Here is a 24,260-nt window from a genome sequence, read left to right on the forward strand (position 1 = left end):
GACACCATATAACGGTAATTAAAATATCTTGTGAGCGTTGTTAAATAAAACCTGCTTTCCTTCCTTTCTTCCTCTATTACTTAGCTGCCTGGTTAAAGGAGTCCTCTTATAATGTTTCCAAATTGTTTTGTATTAAACAGTTATCTTTTTAAATTGGCCTCTTTTCCTTTTTTCTTTTCTCTTTTCTTTGTTTTCAAATAAACCCATATGTGTTTGCTTAAGTCATGTTTAACCACCGTGGGTGAGATGTAGCCCAGTGGTAAAGTGCTCGCTTGATGCGTGGTCGGTTTGGGATTGACCTCCGTCAGTATTTCTTGCTCCAACCAGTGAACCACAACTGGTACGTTCAAAGACTATGGTATGTGCTATCCTGTCTGTGGGATGGTGCATATAAAAGATCCCTTGCTACTAATTGAAAAGAATAGCCCATGAAGTGGCGACAGCAGGTTTCCTCTCTTAATATCTGTGTGGTCCTTAACCATATGTCTGACGCCATATAACCGTAAATAAAATGTGTTGAGTGCGTCGTTAAATAAAACATTTCCTTCCTTTCTTCCTTCCTTGTTTAACCACCATAGTTTTTTTTAATTTATATATTTTTGTCGGTTGATTATCTTAGGTTCGTAAGTTGGAGATAGAGAAGAGTTATGCGGAGTCCTTGTTAGAAAGCACCAAGAAGCGTTACGATGAAGAACTTCTGGCTGTTGAAAACTCATACAAGTATGTACACACCGTCCATTTATTTTAGAATTAATAATTATTCTATGCATTCAGTGTGTGTCTTATTTCTTGCTATGTATTATCTTAAAATATGTCTTTAAAAACTTTCAGAAATACAGTCATATTTGTGTTAAGCATCTGCTAAAGGGAGTATCAAAATGTGGCCTCTGGTGGTAGGTGGCTGCTTAATGCAGGTCAGTTTGCTCTATATTAGATATTTGGGATAATTAAAATATGGTCTCTTAGCACAAGTGGCTACTTAATACAGGTGGCTGTTAGAGCAGGTTTAACTGTACTTTACATTAAATTTTAATAAATAAGTGAGTAACTGATGTAGTAAAATAATTTTGTAATTTCTAGTAGTTTTATGTAAACAAAAATCACGTCTTTATTGTGATAGGTCTATCCTTTTATTTCAGAAAAAGGATGCAGATATTGAGTGAATCTAATGACAGAAAAGAATCCAGGTTTGTTGGCTATAGGCTCTAAATTGTCTCTGTTTGTCACTTTAAGTATATAAAAGTGGGGGTTATGAGGAAGTGCGAATGGAAAAATGTTTCTTCTAAGACTATATGTCAGAATTATAAAATATTTGACATCCAGAAGCCAAGGATTAAGAAATCAATGTGCTCTAGTGGTGTCATTAAACCAAACAGACTTTGATGTTACTGTATCTGAGTTGAGGGGAAGTTGTGAGGTGGATGCAGGTGGGCCATTTAACGAGTTGCATTGTTCATACATGAGAATAAAACACATGAACATTTTTAATTTTGTCGGTGTGATGGAGCTTAATGGTAGAGTTCAGCTGAAGAAGTGCAGTGGATTTGTAAGATCAATTTTCTCTTTTTAGAATTGTTGATTTTATTTTTTTGTCTCAAAAGTACCCCACTACTGCTATCTCAAAGGTCATGGTATATATTGTCATGTAGACCAGGTCAAGACTAGCTCTGGGTCGGCAGAAAATTTCACCAAATTATCTATTAAACTTCAACAATTGCAGAAAACCAGGGTTTTAATTATTTCACCAAATTAAAATAAAATTTGCCAGTTGTTTTTGAAATTCACAATTGGCGAATTTGTTGAGTGCCAGAGCTAGCCCTGCAAGTGTTAAAAACCAAATACCCACAGTTTTAAAATGTGCTGAGATGTCGTCAATCAGAATTCCTTTCCTTTTTTTATGTATTTTTAATTTATTTTTTATTTTTTATTTTTTTTTTTTTTTTTTGTTTTTGTGAACAATAGCAGTGGGTTTTCTCCATAACTAAACCAATTGTCACATGTTAAACACCAAATAGTAATGGTTTAAAATGTGCTGAGATGTCATTATTCAAACATTCCTTTCCTTTTTGGTGGTGGTGGGGGTATACAGTAGCAGCGGGTTTTCTTCATAACTTTTACATTTGTTTGACACTGGGTATTTTGTGTGCTAGGGTGTCATTCATTCATTCATTCATTCATTCATTCATTCATTATATGTTGAAATTACCAAATGTTTGACATCCAATAGCCGATGTTTAATAAATCAACGTGCTCTAGTGGTGTCGTTAAACAAAATAAACTTTTTTTTTTTTTTTCGTTCATTCATTCATTCATTCTTTCATTCTTTAATTTTTTCGTTCATTACTAGACCAAGTGTTGAATAACCATATGGTAGACGCCACACAGTAATAGTTTGAAATATGCTGAGCTATCATTAAACAAGCCTTCGTTTCTGTCTGTCCCTGGGGGGCGGGACGTAGCCCAGTTGTAAAGCACTCGCTCGATGCACGGTTGGTCTGGGATCGATTTCTGTCGGTGGGTCCATTTGGCTATTTCTCGTTCCAGCCAGTGCACCACGATGTACTATACTGTCTGTGGAGTGGTGCATATAAAAGATCCCTTGCTGCTAATTGAAAAGAGTAGCCCAGGAAGTGGCGACAGCAGGTTTCCTCTTTCAAGATCTGTGTGGTACTTAACCATATGTCTGACGCCATATAACCATAAATAAAATGTGTTGAGTGCGTCGTTAAATAAAACATTTCTTTTCTATGTGTTTCTGGTGCAGACTGCTCGAGGAGACTGAGCGTCTGATGGAGGAGCACCTGTCTCGTGTGCGCCAGATGGAGCAGGAGCGAGCCGACCTCAACATGCAGCACTACCGGAAGCTGGAGGAGATCGAACTCAGCAAGGCTCAGGAGATGGAGAAACTCAAAGAACAACATCGGTACGATGCTCAGTATCGTATTATTTTATTACAAACATTTTCCAAGTGGTCAACAGAGAGGTTTTGTTGTCCTGTAAAAGCTGCATTTCAACAGATGTCAGTGGATTACAATCTTATAGCTAACAAAATGTATTATTGTGCCACTTTGAGAAGTCCCCTTTAAAAATTAGAGCAATTTGATTGATTTTTAATCAGCTTTTTTTTTTTAATAACTGCATGATAATATATGCCTTTTGTGAAACTTCCAATGTTATGTTACTTGCTTTTCCTTTTCAGATTGTATTGGATAGTTCTGTGGTTTAGTGGCACATTTTAAGGATATTTGGAGGTTATTTAAAAGTTGCCACTGAGTTGCCACAATTTCTTTTGCAAAAAGAAAAAACAAACAAGAAAAAGGAGGGAAAAATGCAAATGTTATTTATAGGAAAACAAATGAGAGACATTCTAATACCACCTGGAATTAAATATCATTAGGTTATTCCAATGTAATTTAATTGACAACTCCAACAATGAAATCGGGTTGCTTGGCCAAATTTAAGGTTATGGCTGTTCAGCCAACCATTAAATTGACTCCTGACTACTGAGACAAACCTTAAAAATAGTCATTATGGGGCAGAGAATGTCTTGAAATATTCTGTTGCAGTAAAGTATGAGTCGGGCAGCCATCGTTATGAGTATCAAAGGTGTTCCGGATGAGACAAGTTGTTCCTTAATGCAGGTTTATTTGATTTATCTAATATGATTTACAGAATGGTATGGTGACGGTACAACTTTGTTTTCCAGACTGGCCATCTTGGAATTGAAGCGAGAGCATGAGGAAGCCATAGATCGTCTGAAGCGAGCCAAAAACCATGAGATTGATGCGGTGGCCAATGCCAATGATACGTCCAGGTTTATACATGTTTTACTGAATTTTTATTGAAAGCTTAATCACTTCAATATATCCAAACCAACATGTCTGATTGGTTGTTTGCAATTCATTTCATTTATACTAATAATCATGCTTATATCCAATTAAGGTTCAAGTACACTGTCCTGGGCACAAACCTCAGCTATCTGAGCTGTCGTTCCAGAACGATGGGTTAGTTGTTAGTGGTTAGTGAGAGAAAAGTTGGTGTAGTGGCCTTACACCTACCAACTGAGTCATTAATCTTGCTCTGAGTGAAAGCTGGTACCTAGCTGCGAAACCAATACCTACTAGCCGTATGTCTGATGGCTTAGCCACGACACCACCGAGGCCGGTTTTACTGAATTTAAGTTTAATCAGTTAAATCCATCCAAACAAGTATGCCTGATTAACTGTTTGGAAGTTTGGTACGTTTCATTTTATAGAGGGGTTTTGGTATCGTCCATTTTATGGAAATATTTTGGTGGGGGGAGAGGTCAATTTTATAGCTGAATTTTAGTATGGTATGTTTTATGGAGGGATTTTGCTATTATCAATTTTACATTATAGGAGTTTAACAGCTGTAGTCAGTCAGATAGAGTCAAATGCCCGTGACTTGGAGAAGTTACACCAGAAGGTAGAAAACTGGAATCGTATGGGGCTGGACGAACGGGAGATCAACTTGAGATCCAAGGACGAACAACTCAAAAGTGAGTTTTTGAGATGTGATTAGATCAATAATTAAATAGTTACGGTGTCAGTATGCTGTTTAATTACTTGAAAGGTGTGTGTATATTTTTTGGTTAATAAAATATGATTGATAATGATATAATTTATGTGATATTATTATGTTGTTTAATTACTTAAGAGTGTGCTTGATAAATGTTTATATAATTTGTGTTTTAATTAATAATATTGCATTTAATTCTGTCAAAGTCAGCAGTATCATATCTTAGATAATATCTTTGCTGTCACAGATTACTAATGTTTTATGATATTCTCTGTTAACATAAAATGTTAGGGGCATTCAGTGTCAAGTGAAATTCACTAGTTAGATTTTCTCTAGTTCGGATTTTAGTATGAAAAATATACAAATGGTTTATTGTTTTCCAAAAGTTTGATATAGTTTTTTATGTCTTAAAACAATTGAAATAATTTTGTGTGTTTAGTACTTCAAGAACGCTTGAACCGACAGGAAGCTGACAATGACAATGAGAGGAAACGATTGGAAGACCTGATAGCGCGGATGGAAACTCAGCTGAGAGATCAAACCAGGATTCTTGATGAGGTTTGTCTGGTTTTAGACTCTTTTCTGATGAAGTCTTTATTAGCACTTGAATGTCACTAAATCACTGACTCTTTCATTATTTGTTTAGTGGTATTCACTTTAATTAATTCGTTATTTTGATTGATTGATGGATGGATGAATGGATGGATGGATTCATTCATTCATTATTTAATTATTTCATTCATTCATTCTGTGGGCATGATGTAACACAGTGATAAAGCTTTTAAGCTTTTGTCTGATGCGTGGCCAGTCTAGAATCCATCCGTCCGTCCGTCCATCCATCCCATCCCATCCCATCCCATCCCATCCCATCCCATCCCATCCCATCCCATCCCATCCCATCCCATCCCTCCATCCTTCCATCCATCCATCCATCCACCCACCCACCCATCTGTTCTAGTTCAAATAATTTATAAAGAATTTTTATCTGTTTATATAATAATAAAAAAAATTCCATTTGCCTCAGAAGGTTTAAAAATTAGTTAGGCAATTATACTAAGAAGCCGACGATAACTTTATCTGCAGATGTGCAATATTTACAAACGTTAAATTGTTGTGTTGTTAGGAAAGGTGGAAGTTGAAACAGGAGCAGAATCGTATCGAAGCTCTGCAGAGGTCTCTACAAGAAGAGCGCAGGATTTGGCTGGAGCAGCAGGCCAGAGACAAAGAAATGTTCGAGAAAACCAGAGTTAGTCACCCTTGGTTATTTCAGTATTTGTAATCATTAATAATGTCCGATAATTTACTTAATTAATAATATATACTTTTGATCTCTATAGCTTTGACACAAATTATTAGTCTTTAACTGTTAACCTCAGCAGTGATTATACGGTACATTTATCAGCCAATATATTTGTTGTCTTTGTCTGACAGCAAATAAAAATAAAAAGACGACTTCCCGATATAAATACCTATTGTTAATAAATACATATTTTATTCACTTGACTGCAGTACAAACAGAGCATGTCTTGGTACATCTTAATGCCATACCGGTCCAACAAGAGGTAGGTTTTTGTCTTCATCTGTCATATCTGTCCACATAGAGTTTTCGGGACTTATTTTCATAATGTCTTCAGATATTGAGCTGAAATTTTGTATATAACTTTATCATTTAGAGTTACAGGCAAAGTGAGACATTTAGTGGGATTGATCCATTTTTGACAAGAGTTATGGCCCTTTAGGAGATACAATCATTTGTTGGGCTCGGTAGGGAACATGTATTGCCGTAGTAGTTCTCTCAGAATGCTTGTTTGTAACTTAAATTGCAGGCTTTTCGGTTCTCACTTTTAGAATGTCTTGATGCTACCTAACTAACTGAAATAATACTTTATTTTCAGTAATTTCTGGAGGAACAAAGACTTAATGCTACTCATTTCTAATTGAAATCACACTTTGTTTTTAGTAATTTCTGGAGCAACAAAGGCTTAATGCCACTCATTTCTAACTGAAATCGTACTCTTTTCAGTCATCATTTCTGGAGGAACAGCGGACGTCTCTGTCACAGCTGAATGAAGAACGTCGGCTGATCTCAGAAGAAAGAACCAAACTGAGTGTTGACCAGAAGATGAGTCGAGAGATGTTGCAACAGGAAGCAATTAAATCAGCACAGGTACGGATATATTTGATTAATCTGTCCGTCGAACTGTCCCTATGTCCCACATATAGTTTCAAGACTTTTTTTTTCCCCACAGTGCCTCAAGATTTTTTAGATGAAATTTTGTGTGTAACTTTATCATATAGAGTTACAGATCAAGTTTGAATTCCATATTGATTTTTCCATTTTTGTATATTTAATAATTTATAATAAACATAAATGTTTAGCCATGTGCACACATTATATTTCATTATATATAGATCTAAAATAAATGAGCAATGATTATCGTTCATAAATTCTGAAAAGTATGTATATATGTTTTGTATATGTATATAAAAAGTGTGGTTTTACAATCATTGTTTGATGAGTTATGATATCATATGTATTAAAATAGTTTTTTGCTGTTTTGACTATTTTAGGCTAAGGCAGAATTTGAGGTTCTGATGAAGTCTATAGCTGAAGAACGAGCGAAATCGGCGTCCAAGATGCAGGAGCTTCGATCAGAAGAGGATCGCATCATCGCAGAACGAGCGCGACTGGAGCGTGAGAGAACAAACCTGGAACACGAGAAAGAGAAAATATCAAACCTGGCTCTGCAAGTCAAACAGAGGTCAACAGAAATTGAATCTCTCGCAGAGGTGAAAGTTATTCTAGATATTACATTGATTGAGATTTGGAGGGAAGAACTATGGTCAATAGTAGAGGGTGTATTTTCAAAGTATATGTATAGAATTTCTGCAAGTCAAACAGAGATCCACAGAAATAGAATCTCTAGCTAAGGTGAGTTATTCTAGATATATTGATTGGGATGTTGGGGAAGAGATAGTGTGGAAAGTACAGGATGTGTTTTCGAAGTATTTGTATATAATTTCTGTAAGTCAAACCGAGATCCACAGAAATTGAATCTCTGGCTAAGGTGAGAGTTATTCTAGTAATTACATTAATTGGGATGTGAGGAAGGGAGGGGGAGCAAGGGTGAAAAGTAGAGGTTATGTTTTCAAAGTATTTATATAATTTCATTTAGGTTGTGTGGTCAAGTTAAAAAAAGCACCAAAAAATCCCAGTTGTGTAAAAGCAGATGTTTTCTGCCATAATTTATAATTGGGGTATTTATTGTTCCTTTTCTCAATGTAACATTTAAATAAATATCAAATATTAAAAAAAAAAAAATCCGCCTTTTTATGGTCAGTTGGTTTAATATATATGAAAAGAAAGAAAGAATGTTTTATTTAACAACCCACTCAACCCATTTTTATTTACAGTTACATGACAATGCACATATTTTTAAAAAAACATGCAAATAATGGAAGAGGAAACAGTCTTCTGCCACCTTTTTTTATTAGCAGCAAGACATTTTTTATATTTTGATTATCAGCAAGCATTGACAGATCCAGAGGGAGTCACAGGGGTCCCATGACCCAGTCCCATTCATTTGAAAGTGTCCTTCTTAATGACTTCATGTTTTAAATTCATCATCCACAATATACAACACTAAATTGCCCTGAAAACTCTCCTACAGATCTTGCTGCCTTTGGGAACTCAGCTCATTTGCCTTTGACAAACTAAATTGCCCTTTTTAGAATTTTGTTACCTCACCCTTACAAAATCCTGGATCCACTCCTAGCAAGAGATATTTTATTTGAAGCATCGCACAGACAGGATAGTACAAGCCATGACCTTTGTTACACTGACTGGAGCACTGGCTGGAACAAGAAATAGCCCAATGGGGATTAGTTGTGTTAAAAAGAAATATAATATTTTTTTCTCTTTTATTTCAGATGTCGGCTAAGTCCCGGTCTGAGGGTGAACAAGCACTCATGGAGGCTAAACGGATTGAAGCTGAACGTAATCACCGCCTGAACGAAATCTCTAAACAGATCCAGAACTCCAAGATAATGGAGGAACACATAGCTCAGGTTGATCTCTTGACTGGTTACACCACATTCTACAAACCATCAATCTACCCTAATGGGTGTGGCCTCTTGTTTTGAGTCATAATACTGATTCCCTTAGGTGGATTCATTTCTTTTCCACATTGCCTGTCCTCAACAAGTGCACACCTTTCTTAACCTTTTCCACTTTTGTTCTACCATTCAATTATTACATTATACTAAAACCCTTTTTTCAAAACCAGCAATCTATAAAAAGAACATTAATTTAAAAAATATATAAATTTTAAAGTGATAAAATTTAATGTTTGTTTTCCCTTTTTTGTATGTATTTTAGGAAAAGTTGAAGCTATCAAAGGAGAAGAAGTCTTTGGAGAATCTACGAAATTCTTCATTATGTGTAAACTGTCGAAACCCACTGAGATCTGACCTTAATCAGACACTTCCAGTGTACAGTAAGTAAACAATGAATTCCTTGAAGATGAAGTATTTTAGAGTCACAGTAAATAGTTATGAACAAGGAAGGAAATGTTTTATTTAATGATGCACTCAACATATGTTATTTACGATTATATGGCATCAGACATATGGTTAAGGACCACACAGGTATTGAGAGGGGAAACCCACTGTCGTCACTTCATGGGCTACTCTTTTCGATTAGCAGCAAGGGATCTTTTATATGCACCACCCCACAGACAGGATAGTACATACCACGGCCTTTGTTACACCAATTGTTAGTTATGAACAATGCATATTCGACATTTGTTGTCATTATTATTAAAAAAAAATTCATTATGGACAGACATTTTGAAGTTGTTGTCTTGTGTCACCATTACAAGTCAGTACACTGCAGCTTAATAGTTCACTGGAAACTTTATTTAGCCCTACAATAGGATCTGTTTTAACTCGTACAATGTCATGTAGTTTGGTAGTTTTCATCTCTGGAATGAAAGTCATCACTGCCATCCCTACTTCGTACTCCAATGTTTTTTTAATATGACCCAATGATGAATTGAACTGTTTGAACATAGTTCAAAGTTTTTTCTACCAAGAATAAGTCGTGTGTTTTTTTCAATTTGTAAATTACAATATATGCAAGAGAAACCCATAATAAAACAAAAACATAACAAAAAAATATTCAACATTCCCCACATCCACCACTAATATCAACTGAAATCCTAATCAATTGAATTTATTCTGTTTGACTTTTTTTCTTCTGGTATTTGTTTCCTGGTACATCATTTGGTTCAGTCACAGTTTTGTTCTCTTTCAGTGCCTAATGGTGTAAACATGTCAATGATGTCACCTAGCAACCTGATGCCTGTCACTCCTGGCCACGCTGGTATGAATTTCTCGGTAAATGCTATAGAGACAATCACGTCCTCCATAGCGTCGGACCGCTCAATCCGTATGTGGAAAATACAGGCTCTCAAGGTAAATTCAACAACAATAGCGCACTGTGAAGGAAGGAAGGAAATGGTTTATTTAATGACGTACTCAACACAATTTATTTACAGTTATATGGTTATGGACTACACAGATATTGAGGGAGGAAACCTACTGTTGCCACTTCATGGGCTACTCTTTTTTGATTAGCAGCAATGGATCTTTTATAGTGTTGTAAATAAGTGAAAGTAACTTGTACTCTGTTTATGACATTACAACTTGTACTCTGTTTATGACCTTACTGCTTGTACTCTGTTTATGACCGTACAACTTGTATTCTGTTTATGACCTTACAACTTATACTCTGTTTATGACCTTACAGCTTGTACTCCGTTTATCACCTTACAGCTTGTACTCTGTTTATGACCTTACAGCTTGTACTCTGTTTATGACCTTACAAGTTGTACTCTGTTTATGACCTTACAACTTGTACTCTGTTTATGACCTTACAGCTTGTACTCTGTTTATGACCTTACTGCTTGTACTCTGTTTATGACGTTACAACTTGTAATCTGTTTATGACATTATAACTTGTACTCGGTTTATGACCTTACAACTTGTACTCTGTTTATGACCTTACAACTTGTACTCTGTTTATGACCTTACAACTTGTACTCTGTTTATGACCTTACAACTTGTACTCCGTTTATGACCTTACAACTTGTACTCCGTTTATGACCTTACAACTTGTACTCCGTTTATGTCTCTACAACTTGTACTCGGTTTATGACCTTACAACTTGTACTCTGTTTATGACTTTACAACTTGTACTCTGTTTATGACCTTACAACTTGTACTCTGTTTATGACCTTACAACTTTTACTGTTTTTATGATGTTACAGTAGGTATATAAATCAGAGTAAAAATGAATGTTTCTGACCATTGCTATGTAACAGATAGGTGTTTTTATAAATCTTGCTTTTGCCTGATAGTAGCATTTAAACTATTGTTTGCCAAATCACCAAATGTGATTTAAAGTTGAATATGGCAAATATATGTCATTTCCAGTTCACCCAAAGCTACTTCAAAAGCTGTGTTGTTTTTGTATGTGTATAGCTATTTTAAAATATAATTCTGTTTTGCTAAATATTACTTTAATGTAGCTAAGATTTTCTGATGAAATTTGCCAAATTTCTGTTAATTTTTGAGTCCAGCTCAAACCCCATGATAGGTATTGTTTTTTGACATGGTAACAGCCATAACAGACTAAGTTTTGTTTTACATCTCGTATGTCATTGTTTTTGGCATGTATTCCATACAACTGACTAATCTTTGTTTTGTCTTCAACAGGATAAAGATTACTTGGAAGAAGAGAGCATGTTTTTGGAAGCTCTTCGTCACTCGCCTTACCACAGTCCAACGAAGACTTGAGTCTAGTCATCATGACAATATTACTGTTACCAGCGTAAAGGAAGTTAAAGCAGACATACACTGCCGAAGAAAATGTGTAGTCTACCTGAGTAAAAAAACATTCTGTGAGTCAAACATGGGGCCCCTTCCCAATAAAAGTGGCACTAAAAATTCCCATAGACTAAAAATGCTCAATATATATATATATATATTATATATATTCTATAAATTAATTTAACACATATACTGCATCTTTTAGTGGCCTGAAAACATTTCAAGAACAGTACTATTTTCCCTACAACTGATCTATTTTCATTGTACTCTCATGGCCCCCATCTTGCAGTATGGCCTCAGAGGAACTTTTTGTGTATTTACCAAAAGCTTGTCAAGGGATTTAGCAAAAATATCCCATACCTGATGGTATTGGGGAAAATAGTATGTGTAAATCATACACTATTTTATCATGGTATATATGTTTTTGGCATCATCTGGACAAATTTGTAAAGCTGTTTGGTAAATACACAATGTTCCTCTGATGGCATACCGCAAGATGGGAGGTATGAGAGTAAATAACAAATGTTCTGTTCAGTAGGGAAAATACATGTTTTCAGTCCACTGAAAGATACAGTACCCCACGTGTTGAATAATTTAGTAGAACAGACATCGTTAAATATATATATACCAGTATATTGGACATTTTTAGTACAGAAATTGGGAATTTTTAGTGCCACTTTTGTTTGGGAAGGGGCCCCATGTTCTGACTCACAGAATGTCTGGAAAAATCCCTGTTTACTCAGGTAAAATATCAGAGTTAGAAATTAAGCACTATATTCTGTCATCTGCTAAAAATCGGACACCTGTTTGCCTTTAATTATGTTTGGTGCATGACTTGTATGCCAAAGAGTTTTATTGTAGTATATGACACTGAGATTGGCATGGTAAGACATAGGTTTTGAATTGAATATTATTCAAAATTCTGCTCATTGTATACAAAATGTATTTTTGTTATATTAGGCCTAACAAAATATATTGCTGGTCTCTGGTTAGCGTGCATGTCGATTTTGACTCTGCATGTCAACATTTATGTTTTTCAAATTTATCCCCATAGCTACGACAGTGCCATCAAAACCAAAAATAATGCTGCCCTGCCTCAACTAATAATATTGAGATGCACAGACAGGACAGCACATACCATGGGCTTTGACATACCAGCTGTGGGCTATTGGTTGGGATATAATAAAACCCAATTAGAATGGATCCACTGATATAGTAGTTGGACCTTGAAAAGTCCCCGGATGAACCATTCATTTGACAAAATGGGACCTGGGTTCTTGAATCGAAGGAAGGAAGGAAATGTTTTATTTAACGACGCACTCAACACATTTTATTTACGGTCAAATGGCGTCAGACATATGGTTAAGGACCACACAGATATTGAGAGAGGAAACCTGCTGTCGCCACTTCATGGGATACTCTCTTCGATTAGCAGCAAGGAATCTTTTATATCCACCATCCCACAGACAGGATAGTACATACCACGGCCTTTGATATGCCAGTCATGGTGCACTGGTTGGAACGAGAAATAGCCGAATGGGCCCACTGACGGGGATCGATCCCAAACCGACCGCGCATCAAGCAAGCGCTTTACCACTGGGCTACGTCTCACCCCATCTTAAATAGTATCAAATAGTAGATCTGTGTAATAGTCAAATCCTGATCTGTGTTGACATTTACTTTGTTATTATATTTACTAAAATTGCTATCACAAGATGATGTGAATTTTGAGGACTGTGTTGTTGAGATTGAAGACATGAATATACTCGACTTAAGCTGATAGGAAAGTAAAAAAAGTAAAGTTTGTTTTATTTAACGATGCCGCTAGAGCACATTGATTTTTTATCTTATCATCGGCTATTGGACGTCAAACATATGGTCATTCTGACACTGTTTTTAGAGGAAACCCGCTGTCGCCACATAGGCTACTCTTTTTACAACAGGCAGCAAGGGATCTTTTATTTGCGCTTCCCACAGGCAGGATAGCACAAAACATGGCCTTTGTTGAACCAGTTATGGACCACTGGTCGGTGCAAGTGGTTTACACCTACCCATTGAGCCTTGCGGAGCACTCACTCAGGGTTTGGAGTCGGTATCTCGATTAAAAATCCCATGCCATGACTGGGATCCGAACCCAGTACCTACCAGCCTGCCACGACGCCACCGAGGCCGGTCTGATAGGAAAGATATATGGTTTGTCATAATAGTTGAAAGACATCATGCTAAACAAGAGGCTTGTTCAGGAGGGTGAATGTTCATGATCTCTCATTAGACTGTTTTTTTAATGTAACAATAAATGAATGTGCTATGATAGAACATGATGGTACCAGTCAGATTGTTCACAAGCACCCGCTATCCTGAACATGCTGAAGATTTGAATTGGTATTTCACTTGAATTATAATGTTGTGCATCTATGTAACTGTTGTATTTGTGAAAATGTAAGTATAGTGGAATTAAGTTAACAATACTATTTGTGGTGTTTTTTAATATTTATATTTTTTGTTTCTGTCCATCATCAGGGTTTTAATCATAGTGTTTTGCACATTTTGTCTTCCGAGCACATTTTCATTTAGCTTGGTCCAAAAATCAATGTCATAAAGCTCCAAGTTTATAAAGTCCCATGCAATGAAGTGTTCAATCTGAAGCTAATGCATTTTTCTATTGCATTGCCTTGTTAGTTATAAAACAATAAAATCAAACAAATATAGCTGAATATGGTTAAATACTGGTAAGATATTGCCTTAGATGAGAGAAATCCTTTCTTTTTTTCTCTTACTTCATTTTTTGTTTAGCTTATCTAAAAATACAACTGTGCCTTTAATTCTGATGTTGTATTTGAGAGCGTAACTGTGATATGTGTATAACTGTGATATTTTGATATTTATTAAATCATATCTATAATACATGTGTGTCCAGTTGTTATTTTTGAATGTATTCTGCTTGTTGAAAAGAACAGAGTTTTTTCAACCTTCATTTATCCCCATTATACAAAGATTTCAGATTGTGAAAAAGTGAACAATTTTGATTTATGAAAAGGAATATTTGTTCAACAATGTACAATGGCTATTAGGTCTCAAATAATTATCATACAGGTTGGTAGGTTTAGAGAAGAAACCTGTCACCCATTTGTACTTTATCTTAAAGAGTTGAAGAATAAACCAGCATCTGGAAAAAAGTATGTACTGTATGATCCGTCAGGTCAGAGGGCTTAACATGCACATAGAGCAAGCTGTTGTAGCACAAGACTGTCATGGGCCCATGTGTCGACTCCTCTGTTGGAATAGGAAAAAAACTAAACATTGTTCATGGAGAAGAATTGATGAAGAAAGGAAATGTTTTATTTAACGACACACTCAGCACATTTTATTTACAGTTATATGGCATCAGACATGGTTAATGACCACACAGATATTGAGAGAGGAAATGCACTGTTGCCACTTCATGGGCTACTCTTTTTTTTTCGATTAGCAGCAAGGGATCTTTTATATGCACCATCCCACAGGCAGGACAGTACATACCATGTCCTTTGTTACACCAGTTGTGGAGCACTGGCTGGAACGAGAAATAGCCCAATGGGTCCACCGACGGGGATCGATCCTAGACCGACCACACATCAAGCAGACATTTTACCACTGGACTACGTCCCGTCCCAATTGATGATGAAAATACAAATGAAAACAAGATGACTAGATTTGTGCAATTTATTAATTCATATTTCTTCAGTATGACATTTTATAATTAATCAAAGAAGCAATAAATAGTAAAGAAATATAAATTTACAAATAATTTGTTGAAAGATCACAGAAAACAGCATTGTGGGTTTACTAAAGCCTTAACTTCACCAAATGTTGGTGGCAGTTTAAAAAAAACACACACAAAAAACCCATATGATAGACTAGACTGCATAGTTAATAGACTGGGCCATAAAAAAGAAACATCTCAGCACATTGCTATTGGTTATGCATGGTTTTATTGATCACTTCTGTATTTCAAGTTCATTGTCAGAAACCAATACATCTTAAATCAGCTGGTTTTCTTAACTATATTCTTAGACGTGAAAAAGGAAGGGCTTGACATTTATTCAATATTAAGGTCCTTTGAATTAGGTAATGTCAGGTGTACTTTTGTACCTTGAAGCATCAATCATTCAAGTAATTTATTTACAACTGAAAACTATTTTGTTTCTTTTGCATGTCGGTGTATTATATATCATCTATCACATGGTTTTAAAAAAAGTGCTTCTTATCTATGACACTGATGTATATAAATGCTGGAATGTACAGATGACATTTTTTTATTAACAAAATGTAAACTTTTAATACACCATAAGCTAAAGAAAAAACAAAAGTTTCTGCAAAAACAGACATTTATATAAAAGTGTTTTTTTGAAGAAGGAAGAAAAAAACTTTTATTTTAACAATGAATGCAACATTTTAAAGTTATTTGATATCAGACTTATGGTTATGGACTACACAGATAATGTGAGGGGAAACCCACTGCTGTGACTCCATGGCTTACTCTTTTCAATTAGCAGCAACTAGGGATCTTTTATATATTCCATCCCAAAGAGGGGATAATACATGCCACAACCTTTGGTACACCAGTTGTGGAACACTGGGATAGAACGAAAAATATCCCAATTGGCCCACAGACTAGGATCGATCCTAGACTGATCAGGCATCAAGAGTGCATCAAGTGTGCACTTTACGACTGGGTTACTTGAGAGCTAGCTGCTTAATAGAGGTCAATCTAATTAGAATATTTAAAGGGACTGTCCCGAGTTTGCTGAGATTGTAAGATGTGTGACAAAAACTATATACCAAATACATGTTATCATTCAGAAAATAAAAGTTAAAGTTTGTTGTCTTTAACGACACCACTGGAACACATTGATTTATTGGATGTCAAATATTTTGTAATTTCAACATATAGTCTTAGTAGCAAGGGATCTTTTATATGCACCATCCCACATACCTTTGATATACCAGTCGTGGTGCACTGGATGGAACGTGAAAAAGCCCAATGGGGGCCCATCAACGGAGATTGATCCTAGACCGACCGTGCATCAGGCAAGAGCTTTACCACTGGGTTACGTCCTGACCCCTCAGAATATGAGTGTGTGTGTATACAACATATTTCTGGTCTTCCTAAGCAGGGATGGGGGAAAATAAAATTGTCAATGATAGCAAACTCAGGACAGTTCCTTTAAAAGTAATAAAAAAAGAAGCTTTTTAATACAGGTCAAATTAAATCAACCATTTGAGATTATTACATTAGTAACCTGGGGCCTAATTCACTAAACTCTCGCAACTTTGCGATCTCGCAGTGCAATGCTAAAAGACTTGCAAAGAGGATGCTTTGTTGTCTAGCAGAGCCTAAAAGACCTTTGTGAATTAGGCCCGTGGTCTCTTAATACAGGGGGCCATTTGCACAGGTTCAAGTAGGAATATTTTTATATTGCTGACTAGCAATTGCTTCGAGGTCATAGGTTTGAATACAAAAATCTTAATTATTTTGGCACATCTGCTACTGTTGCTAGGTCAAGTAGGAACTATATGAAGTATTTCTTTGGCACTTGCCATACCCGTGTCACACATTTTTTTAATAGACTTTTAAAAACATTATAAATGCTTTAAAAATGTCATTGATTATTGCCCCTTTGAACTAGTTTATGAAATGTCCAATAAAAAATTAAATGGTTATAAGCCACAAATAACTGCCTTTAACATTAATTATAAAAATAAGTACATGTAGTTTTGCTGTTCAAAATATGGTACAACATACATACTTTTCAGTGAGCAATTTGCTAAAAAAAAATATTTTATGCAAAAAATTGTAAGCAACGTCTAATTTAACAGTAATAAAGCTGCAATATAGCTGAAAATATTTCACACTGATTAATAATCAGAATATGTGCCTTTAATAACATACAAAATTTCAATATGGGTTGAACACGAAACATTCTGAGCTACCGTGCCTTTAAACCAGCACCTAAAATATTCAGGGCTAAATTTACGAAGCCTGTTTTTGTCTTGCATATGCGAATTCAATGCTAAAACACCTGTTTTAAGAAAAAACTGGATTCGCAGATTTGGCAGTCAATGTTTTCACATTTGGGTGTGTTCGGTGGATATTTCTAGGTGTTTAATACAGAGTACGGTCATGGCCACACTTCTGAAATAAACACCAAACGGTAACCTTGAGTGTACACCAAAACTGCATTCAATCTAGAACATTTATCTAGACACACTACTACATTAAGCTGCTAAAAGCAAAAAGCAGATGGGTGATGGCAGTGTTGTGACCATGACAAAATGCTGTGGCTTATATTCCCTACTGACCAGTGCACGGTTTATTAAAAAACAGGATTCTAGTATTGATATGTCTAGTTATGTTATGGTATGGAATTAAGCAATTCCACTATTCAAAATAAGACCACAGTACAGAAAAGTCTGGTTGTAACATGTAACCAAGTCATTTCTGTCCCCGGTTGGGCTCCTGGCTATTCAGAGACCGAACCCGGGACAGACATGCTCGAAACCTCCGTGGTATATGAGCATGATCAAGACTCACACACACACACACACACACACACACACACACACACACACACACACACACACACACACACACACACACACACACAATGTAATTCTGGTTATACATGTATTACAACCCGAGATTAATTAATTACCATGTTATTGGTAATAAAACCAATATAGGTACAAGTATACCTGGTTATTCTTTTTGGCATGGGACTAAGTGAATACCACGTTGTTCCATATAAAACCAATAAAAGCAATTCTGGTTATAAGACCCATACAGACAAGTCTGATTATATTACAGAGTGGGACTTGGTTGTCGTTATGTAGTTACCACGTTATTCCATGTAAGACCCATACAGGCAAGTCTGATTATATTACAGAGTGGGACTTGGTTGTCGTTATGTAGTTACCACGTTATTCCATGTAAGACCCATACAGGCAAGTCTGATTATATTACAGAGTGGGACTTGGTTGTCGTTATGTAGTTACCACGTTATGCCATGTAAGACCCATACAGGCAAGTCTGATTATATTACAGAGTGGGACTTGGTTGTCGTTATGTAGTTACCACATTATTCCATGTAAGACCCATACAGGCAAGTCTGATTATATTACAGAGTGGGACTTGGTTGTCGTTATGTAGTTACCACGTTATGCCATGTAAGACCCATACAGACAAGTCTGATTATATTACAGAGTGGGACTTGGTTGTCGTTATGTAGTTACCACGTTATGCCATGTAAGACCCATACAGGCAAGTCTGATTATATTACAGAGTGGGACTTGGTTGTCGTTATGTAGTTACCACGTTATTCCATGTAAGACCCATACAGACAAGTCTGATTATATTACAGAGTGGGACTTGGTTGTCGTTATGTAGTTACCACGTTATTCCATGTAAGACCCATACAGGCAAGTCTGATTATATTACAGAGTGGGACTTGGTTGTCGTTATGTAGTTACCACGTTATGCCATGTAAGACCCATACAGACAAGTCTGATTATATTACAGAGTGGGACTTGGTTGTCGTTATGTAGTTACCACGTTATGCCATGTAAGACCCATACAGGCAAGTCTGATTATATTACAGAGTGGGACTTGGTTGTCGTTATGTAGTTACCACGTTATTCCATGTAAGACCCATACAGGCAAGTCTGATTATATTACAGAGTGGGACTTGGTTGTCGTTATGTAGTTACCACGTTATTCCATGTAAGACCCATACAGGCAAGTCTGATTATATTACAGAGTGGGACTTGGTTGTCGTTATGTAGTTACCACGTTATTCCATGTAAGACCCATACAGGCAAGTCTGATTATATTACAGAGTGGGACTTGGTTGTCGTTATGTAGTTACCACGTTATTCCATGTAAGACCCATACAGGCAAGTCTGATTATATTACAGAGTGGGACTTGGTTGTCGTTATGTAGTTACCACGTTATTCCATGTAAGACCCATACAGGCAAGTCTGATTATATTACAGAGTGGGACTTGGTTGTCGTTATGTAGTTACCACGTTATTCCATGTAAGACCCATACAGGCAAGTCTGATTATATTACAGAGTGGGACTTGGTTGTCGTTATGTAGTTACCACGTTATTCCATGTAAGACCCATACAGGCAAGTCTGATTATATTACAGAGTGGGACTTGGTTGTCGTTATGTAGTTACCACGTTATTCCATGTAAGACCCATACAGGCAAGTCTGATTATATTACAGAGTGGGACTTGGTTGTCGTTATGTAGTTACCACGTTATTCCATGTAAGACCCATACAGGCAAGTCTGATTATATTACAGAGTGGGACTTGGTTGTCGTTATGTAGTTACCACGTTATTCCATTAAGACCCATACAGGCAAGTCTGATTATATTACAGAGTGGGACTTGGTTGTCGTTATGTAGTTACCACGTTATTCCATGTAAGACCCATACAGGCAAGTCTGATTATATTACAGAGTGGGACTTGGTTGTCGTTATGTAGTTACCACGTTATTCCATGTAAGACCCATACAGGCAAGTCTGATTATATTACAGAGTGGGACTTGGTTGTCGTTATGTAGTTACCACGTTATTCCATGTAAGACCCATACAGGCAAGTCTGATTATATTACAGAGTGGGACTTGGTTGTCGTTATGTAGTTACCACGTTATTCCATGTAAGACCCATACAGACAAGTCTGATTATATTACAGAGTGGGACTTGGTTGTCGTTATGTAGTTACCACGTTATTCCATGTAAGACCCATACAGGCAAGTCTGATTATATTACAGAGTGGGACTTGGTTGTCGTTATGTAGTTACCACGTTATGCCATGTAAGACCCAAACAGGCAAGTCTGATTATATTACAGAGTGGGACTTGGTTGTCGTTATGTAGTTACCACGTTATTCCATGTAAGACCCATACAGGCAAGTCTGATTATATTACAGAGTGGGACTTGGTTGTCGTTATGTAGTTACCACGTTATTCCATGTAAGACCCATACAGACAAGTACTTCTGGTTATGTTCACTCTATTCAAAACATGACAACAGTCCATCTAACGAAGGAAAGAAACAACTGTTTAATGACACATGGACACATTTTTTAAACTAAAGCTATGTGGTGTCTAGCACAGGGTTATTCTGGAATCTAATTAATTACACTAGATCCTATTCACACTCCTGGGAGTCTGTTGTGGATGATTTAACAACAGGCAATGCCAGCTCATGTCCAGATGACATTTCATTCAATCAATCATTGATCCCACTATTGGCATTTATATTAAGATTGATTATTTAAATGCTTTTTAAACATGTGACTGTATTCACAACTATCTGCAATGGTAGTTCACGTGGACATGGAATAGCATTGGCACTTGCCAGATCAAACGATGGAGACTCTTAAGACAGTGACAGTAAGATCTTTCTCAGATCAGACTGAATGGCAATATATGCATGTTTGGTTTTGGTATGGGGCACAATACAAGAGCAAGTTGCACAATTTAAAAATACAGGACTATCATGAGTTTGTAACCAAAAAAAACTGATATTGGATTAATCTACTCATGTAAAACATTCTAGTTACAAAAACTAATTTGAAGTCTATGAAAAAAATCCATTAAACAAAAAGGTTGTATTGTTTAACAACATCACTAGAGCACACTGATTAACTAATTATAGACTATTGGATGTCAAACATTTGGTAATTTTGATGCATACTGGTAGGCTTCAAAGAAAAGTTAGTTTGTTTTGTTTAATGACACCACTAGAGCACATTGATTTATTAATCATCGGCTATTGGATGTCACACATTTAGTGATTCTGACATATACCGGTAGTCTTAGAGAAAGAAACCTGCCATATTTGTCCATTAGTAGCAAGGGATCTTTTATGTGCACCATCTCACAGACACAGGACAGTACATACCATGGCCTTTGATATACCAGTCATGGTGCACTGGCTAGAATGACAAATAGCCCATTGATGGAAATCAATCCCAGACTAACCACACATCAAGACGAGTGCTTTACCACTGGGTTTCAAAGGGAAATTTTCCATTAATACAAAGGGATATACCACTAGTGGGATACTAGCTGGTACAGGGGAAAAAAATGGGTCTGTAAAGACAAACATTACAAACTGAGGAAAGTCCCTATAAAAATACAATGCAAGAGTGTTTACATTATAGCACACAATCATGTATTTCAACCAGTCTATTCACAATAAGACTGCAATGTGCATACAGTTATTTTTTTTTATGTCATGACATTTTGAAATCCATGATATTAAAAATATAAGACTATAATAAAACTAACAAAAAATGAAAAACAAATACCAAACTATATTTTCTGTGTTTTAAAGGGACATTCCTGAGGTTGCTGCATTGTAAGATGTTTCCAACTAATAAAATATTTCTAGGATTAAACTTGCATATTAAATATATTTTCTTGTGTAGAATATCAGTGTCTGTATATTCAATGTGTTTCTGGTCATCTTAATATTTGTAAGATTCTGTCTTCAAATAATTTTGTATGTATGAAAAAACCCGAAGAAATTTAACCTAATACAAATATTAGAACAATCAGAAACACGTTTAATATACAGGCACTAATATTTTATGCAGAAAAATATATTTGATATGAAATTACAATCGTTAAAGTCTTTGTTAGTCGATAACATCTTAAAAAGTGCAACAAACTCAGGAATGTCCCTCTAAGTGATGTAGTAGAAAAGGAACAGTTTCTGTAACTATCACCCCATTTGATCAAAAATCAAGTTTAGAACCAAAAATAATATTCAAATGTAGATTTTCAAATTTTGAAATAATCAAAATAAATTTGTATGTTTACAAAATAATCTGGTGTACATGACTCTTATTACAACTAACAGACAAACCTGTTATCTAAAACACAATTTGACTGAACAAAATTACAACAGGTATACAGTTTTTGTGATTAGGGTGGTTTGTGCTTCAGGTATATGAAGAAAAAACAAAAAAACAAAAAAACCCAAAAAAAACAAGACACACAGAATGACAATGGAAACCATTAACATCCAATTCAGTAACATATGAATGGTAACAAGACCCTAAAACAAAACTTGCATTCAATATTGATGTATTTACCGATAAACATGGACAATACAGGTAATATTATATGTAATTATATACCAATTCGTTGCACGTACTTTGAATATCACAAGGTTTGAAATACAACCCCAAATCACCTAAAACAGAGATATGTTTGTATGTCAACATCTTCCACATGTTACCACCACATAAAACGGACAGTACCAATACTAAAATATATGTCAAACAACTGCTACAATACGCACACTACAAACATAAATCTTATTATTATATAACCACCACCTGTGTAAAGAAATACTAATGGTATGTCCCTTCTGTGCAAGAATATATTCCAACTTGTACATATATAGGACACCTGTTGACAGAGGAAGGAAGGAAATGGTTTATTTAACGACGAATTCAACATATTTTATTTACAGTTATATGGCGTCAGACATATGATTAAGGACCACACAGATACCGAGGGAGGAAACCCGCTGTCGCCACTTCATGGGCTACTCTTTTCGATTAACAGCAAGGGATCTTTTATATGCACCATCCCATAGACAGAATAGCACATACCATGGCCTTTGATGTACCAGGCGTGGTGCACTGGCTGGACTGTTGACAGAGAAGAGTGGTCTTTATGAATAAATGTTGGTTGACACAGATAATTAAAAAACTCAGAAAAGACAATAGAAAAGCCTGCTAATTTCACTAAAGGCAGGTGAAAGGAGAATTATGTACAATTACACCCCAGCACATTAGTTAATCAGCTGCTAGCAATTGCTTCTTATACAGTTTTCTCCTACAATACAAAACATTGGCACAGAGCAAGAGGCCAAAATATACAATATGCTTTAACAACCAGTGGCGTTGCGTGGGTGAGGCCACCGAAGCAGTCGCCCTGGGTGCAAAATTCTGGACTGGTGGAAGGGACTCTGGGAGTGCTAATGGTCTACAGGTTAGGGGATGCAATACTTGCCTTGCCCTGGGCGCTGGCAATCCACGCCATGCCACTGTTAACAACACCATACAATATTTTAAACTACAACTGTTTCATGTCTAACATGGTTATTGATAACTTTGTCTAAATGGTACTTAAAGTTAAGGTGTGTTTAGTTCGATTAAAACAGAAGAACACATTGATTTACCAATGACTGGCTACTTACTGGATATCAAACATTTGATAATTCTGACAGTCTTAGAGGAAACCTGCTACAATTTTCCATTAGCAAAACGTCATCTTTTATATACCGGTATGCTTCCTATAGACAGGACAGCATATACCATAACCTTTAATATACCAATCATGGAGCACTAGTTGGGGCAGGGGGGAAAAAACAAACAATCATAAAATAGGTCCACTGAGGTGGTTTGGTCCTATGACACTACAACTGGTATATCAAAGGCCATGGTATGTGCTATCCTGTCTGTGGGATGGTGCATATAAAAGATCCCATGCTACTAATGGAAAAATGTAGCGGGTTTCCTCTCTATGACTGTGTCATTATGACCATATGTTTGACCATAGCCGATGATTAATAAATCAATGTGCTCTAGTGGTGTCATTAAACAAAACAAACTCTCTTTTTTTGTCCTATGATCCAAACACCTTAGGCAAGCAATCTACCGACTACCCCCCAATAGCAGGAGGAAAACCACTCTCACAACACAGGCTATTCCTAACAAAAAGTAAGAGCTGGGGCCTAATTCACTAAACTCTCACAACT

General features: G+C 36.2%; 1 protein-coding gene across 1 annotated transcript in view; it reads left to right on the top strand.

The window, feature by feature from the left end:
* LOC121378199 (fas-binding factor 1 homolog) overlaps positions 1-11,482 on the top strand; it is a 32,707-nt gene extending 21,225 nt beyond the window's left edge. The window contains exons 19-31 of the mRNA XM_041506278.1: positions 620-720; positions 1,140-1,187; positions 2,765-2,923; positions 3,707-3,814; positions 4,380-4,519; positions 4,979-5,097; positions 5,663-5,785; positions 6,563-6,706; positions 7,111-7,329; positions 8,470-8,607; positions 8,918-9,035; positions 9,854-10,014; positions 11,317-11,482. Of these exons, the coding sequence (XP_041362212.1) occupies positions 620-720; positions 1,140-1,187; positions 2,765-2,923; positions 3,707-3,814; positions 4,380-4,519; positions 4,979-5,097; positions 5,663-5,785; positions 6,563-6,706; positions 7,111-7,329; positions 8,470-8,607; positions 8,918-9,035; positions 9,854-10,014; positions 11,317-11,397 (1,659 nt within the window). The 3' untranslated portion in view covers positions 11,398-11,482. The remainder of the gene's footprint in view (positions 1-619; positions 721-1,139; positions 1,188-2,764; positions 2,924-3,706; positions 3,815-4,379; positions 4,520-4,978; positions 5,098-5,662; positions 5,786-6,562; positions 6,707-7,110; positions 7,330-8,469; positions 8,608-8,917; positions 9,036-9,853; positions 10,015-11,316) is intronic.
* The last annotated feature ends 12,778 nt before the right edge of the window (positions 11,483-24,260 follow it).

The sequence above is a fragment of the Gigantopelta aegis genome, chromosome 8 (assembly GCF_016097555.1).
Source record: "Gigantopelta aegis isolate Gae_Host chromosome 8, Gae_host_genome, whole genome shotgun sequence".
NCBI lineage: Eukaryota > Metazoa > Mollusca > Gastropoda > Neomphalida > Peltospiridae > Gigantopelta > Gigantopelta aegis.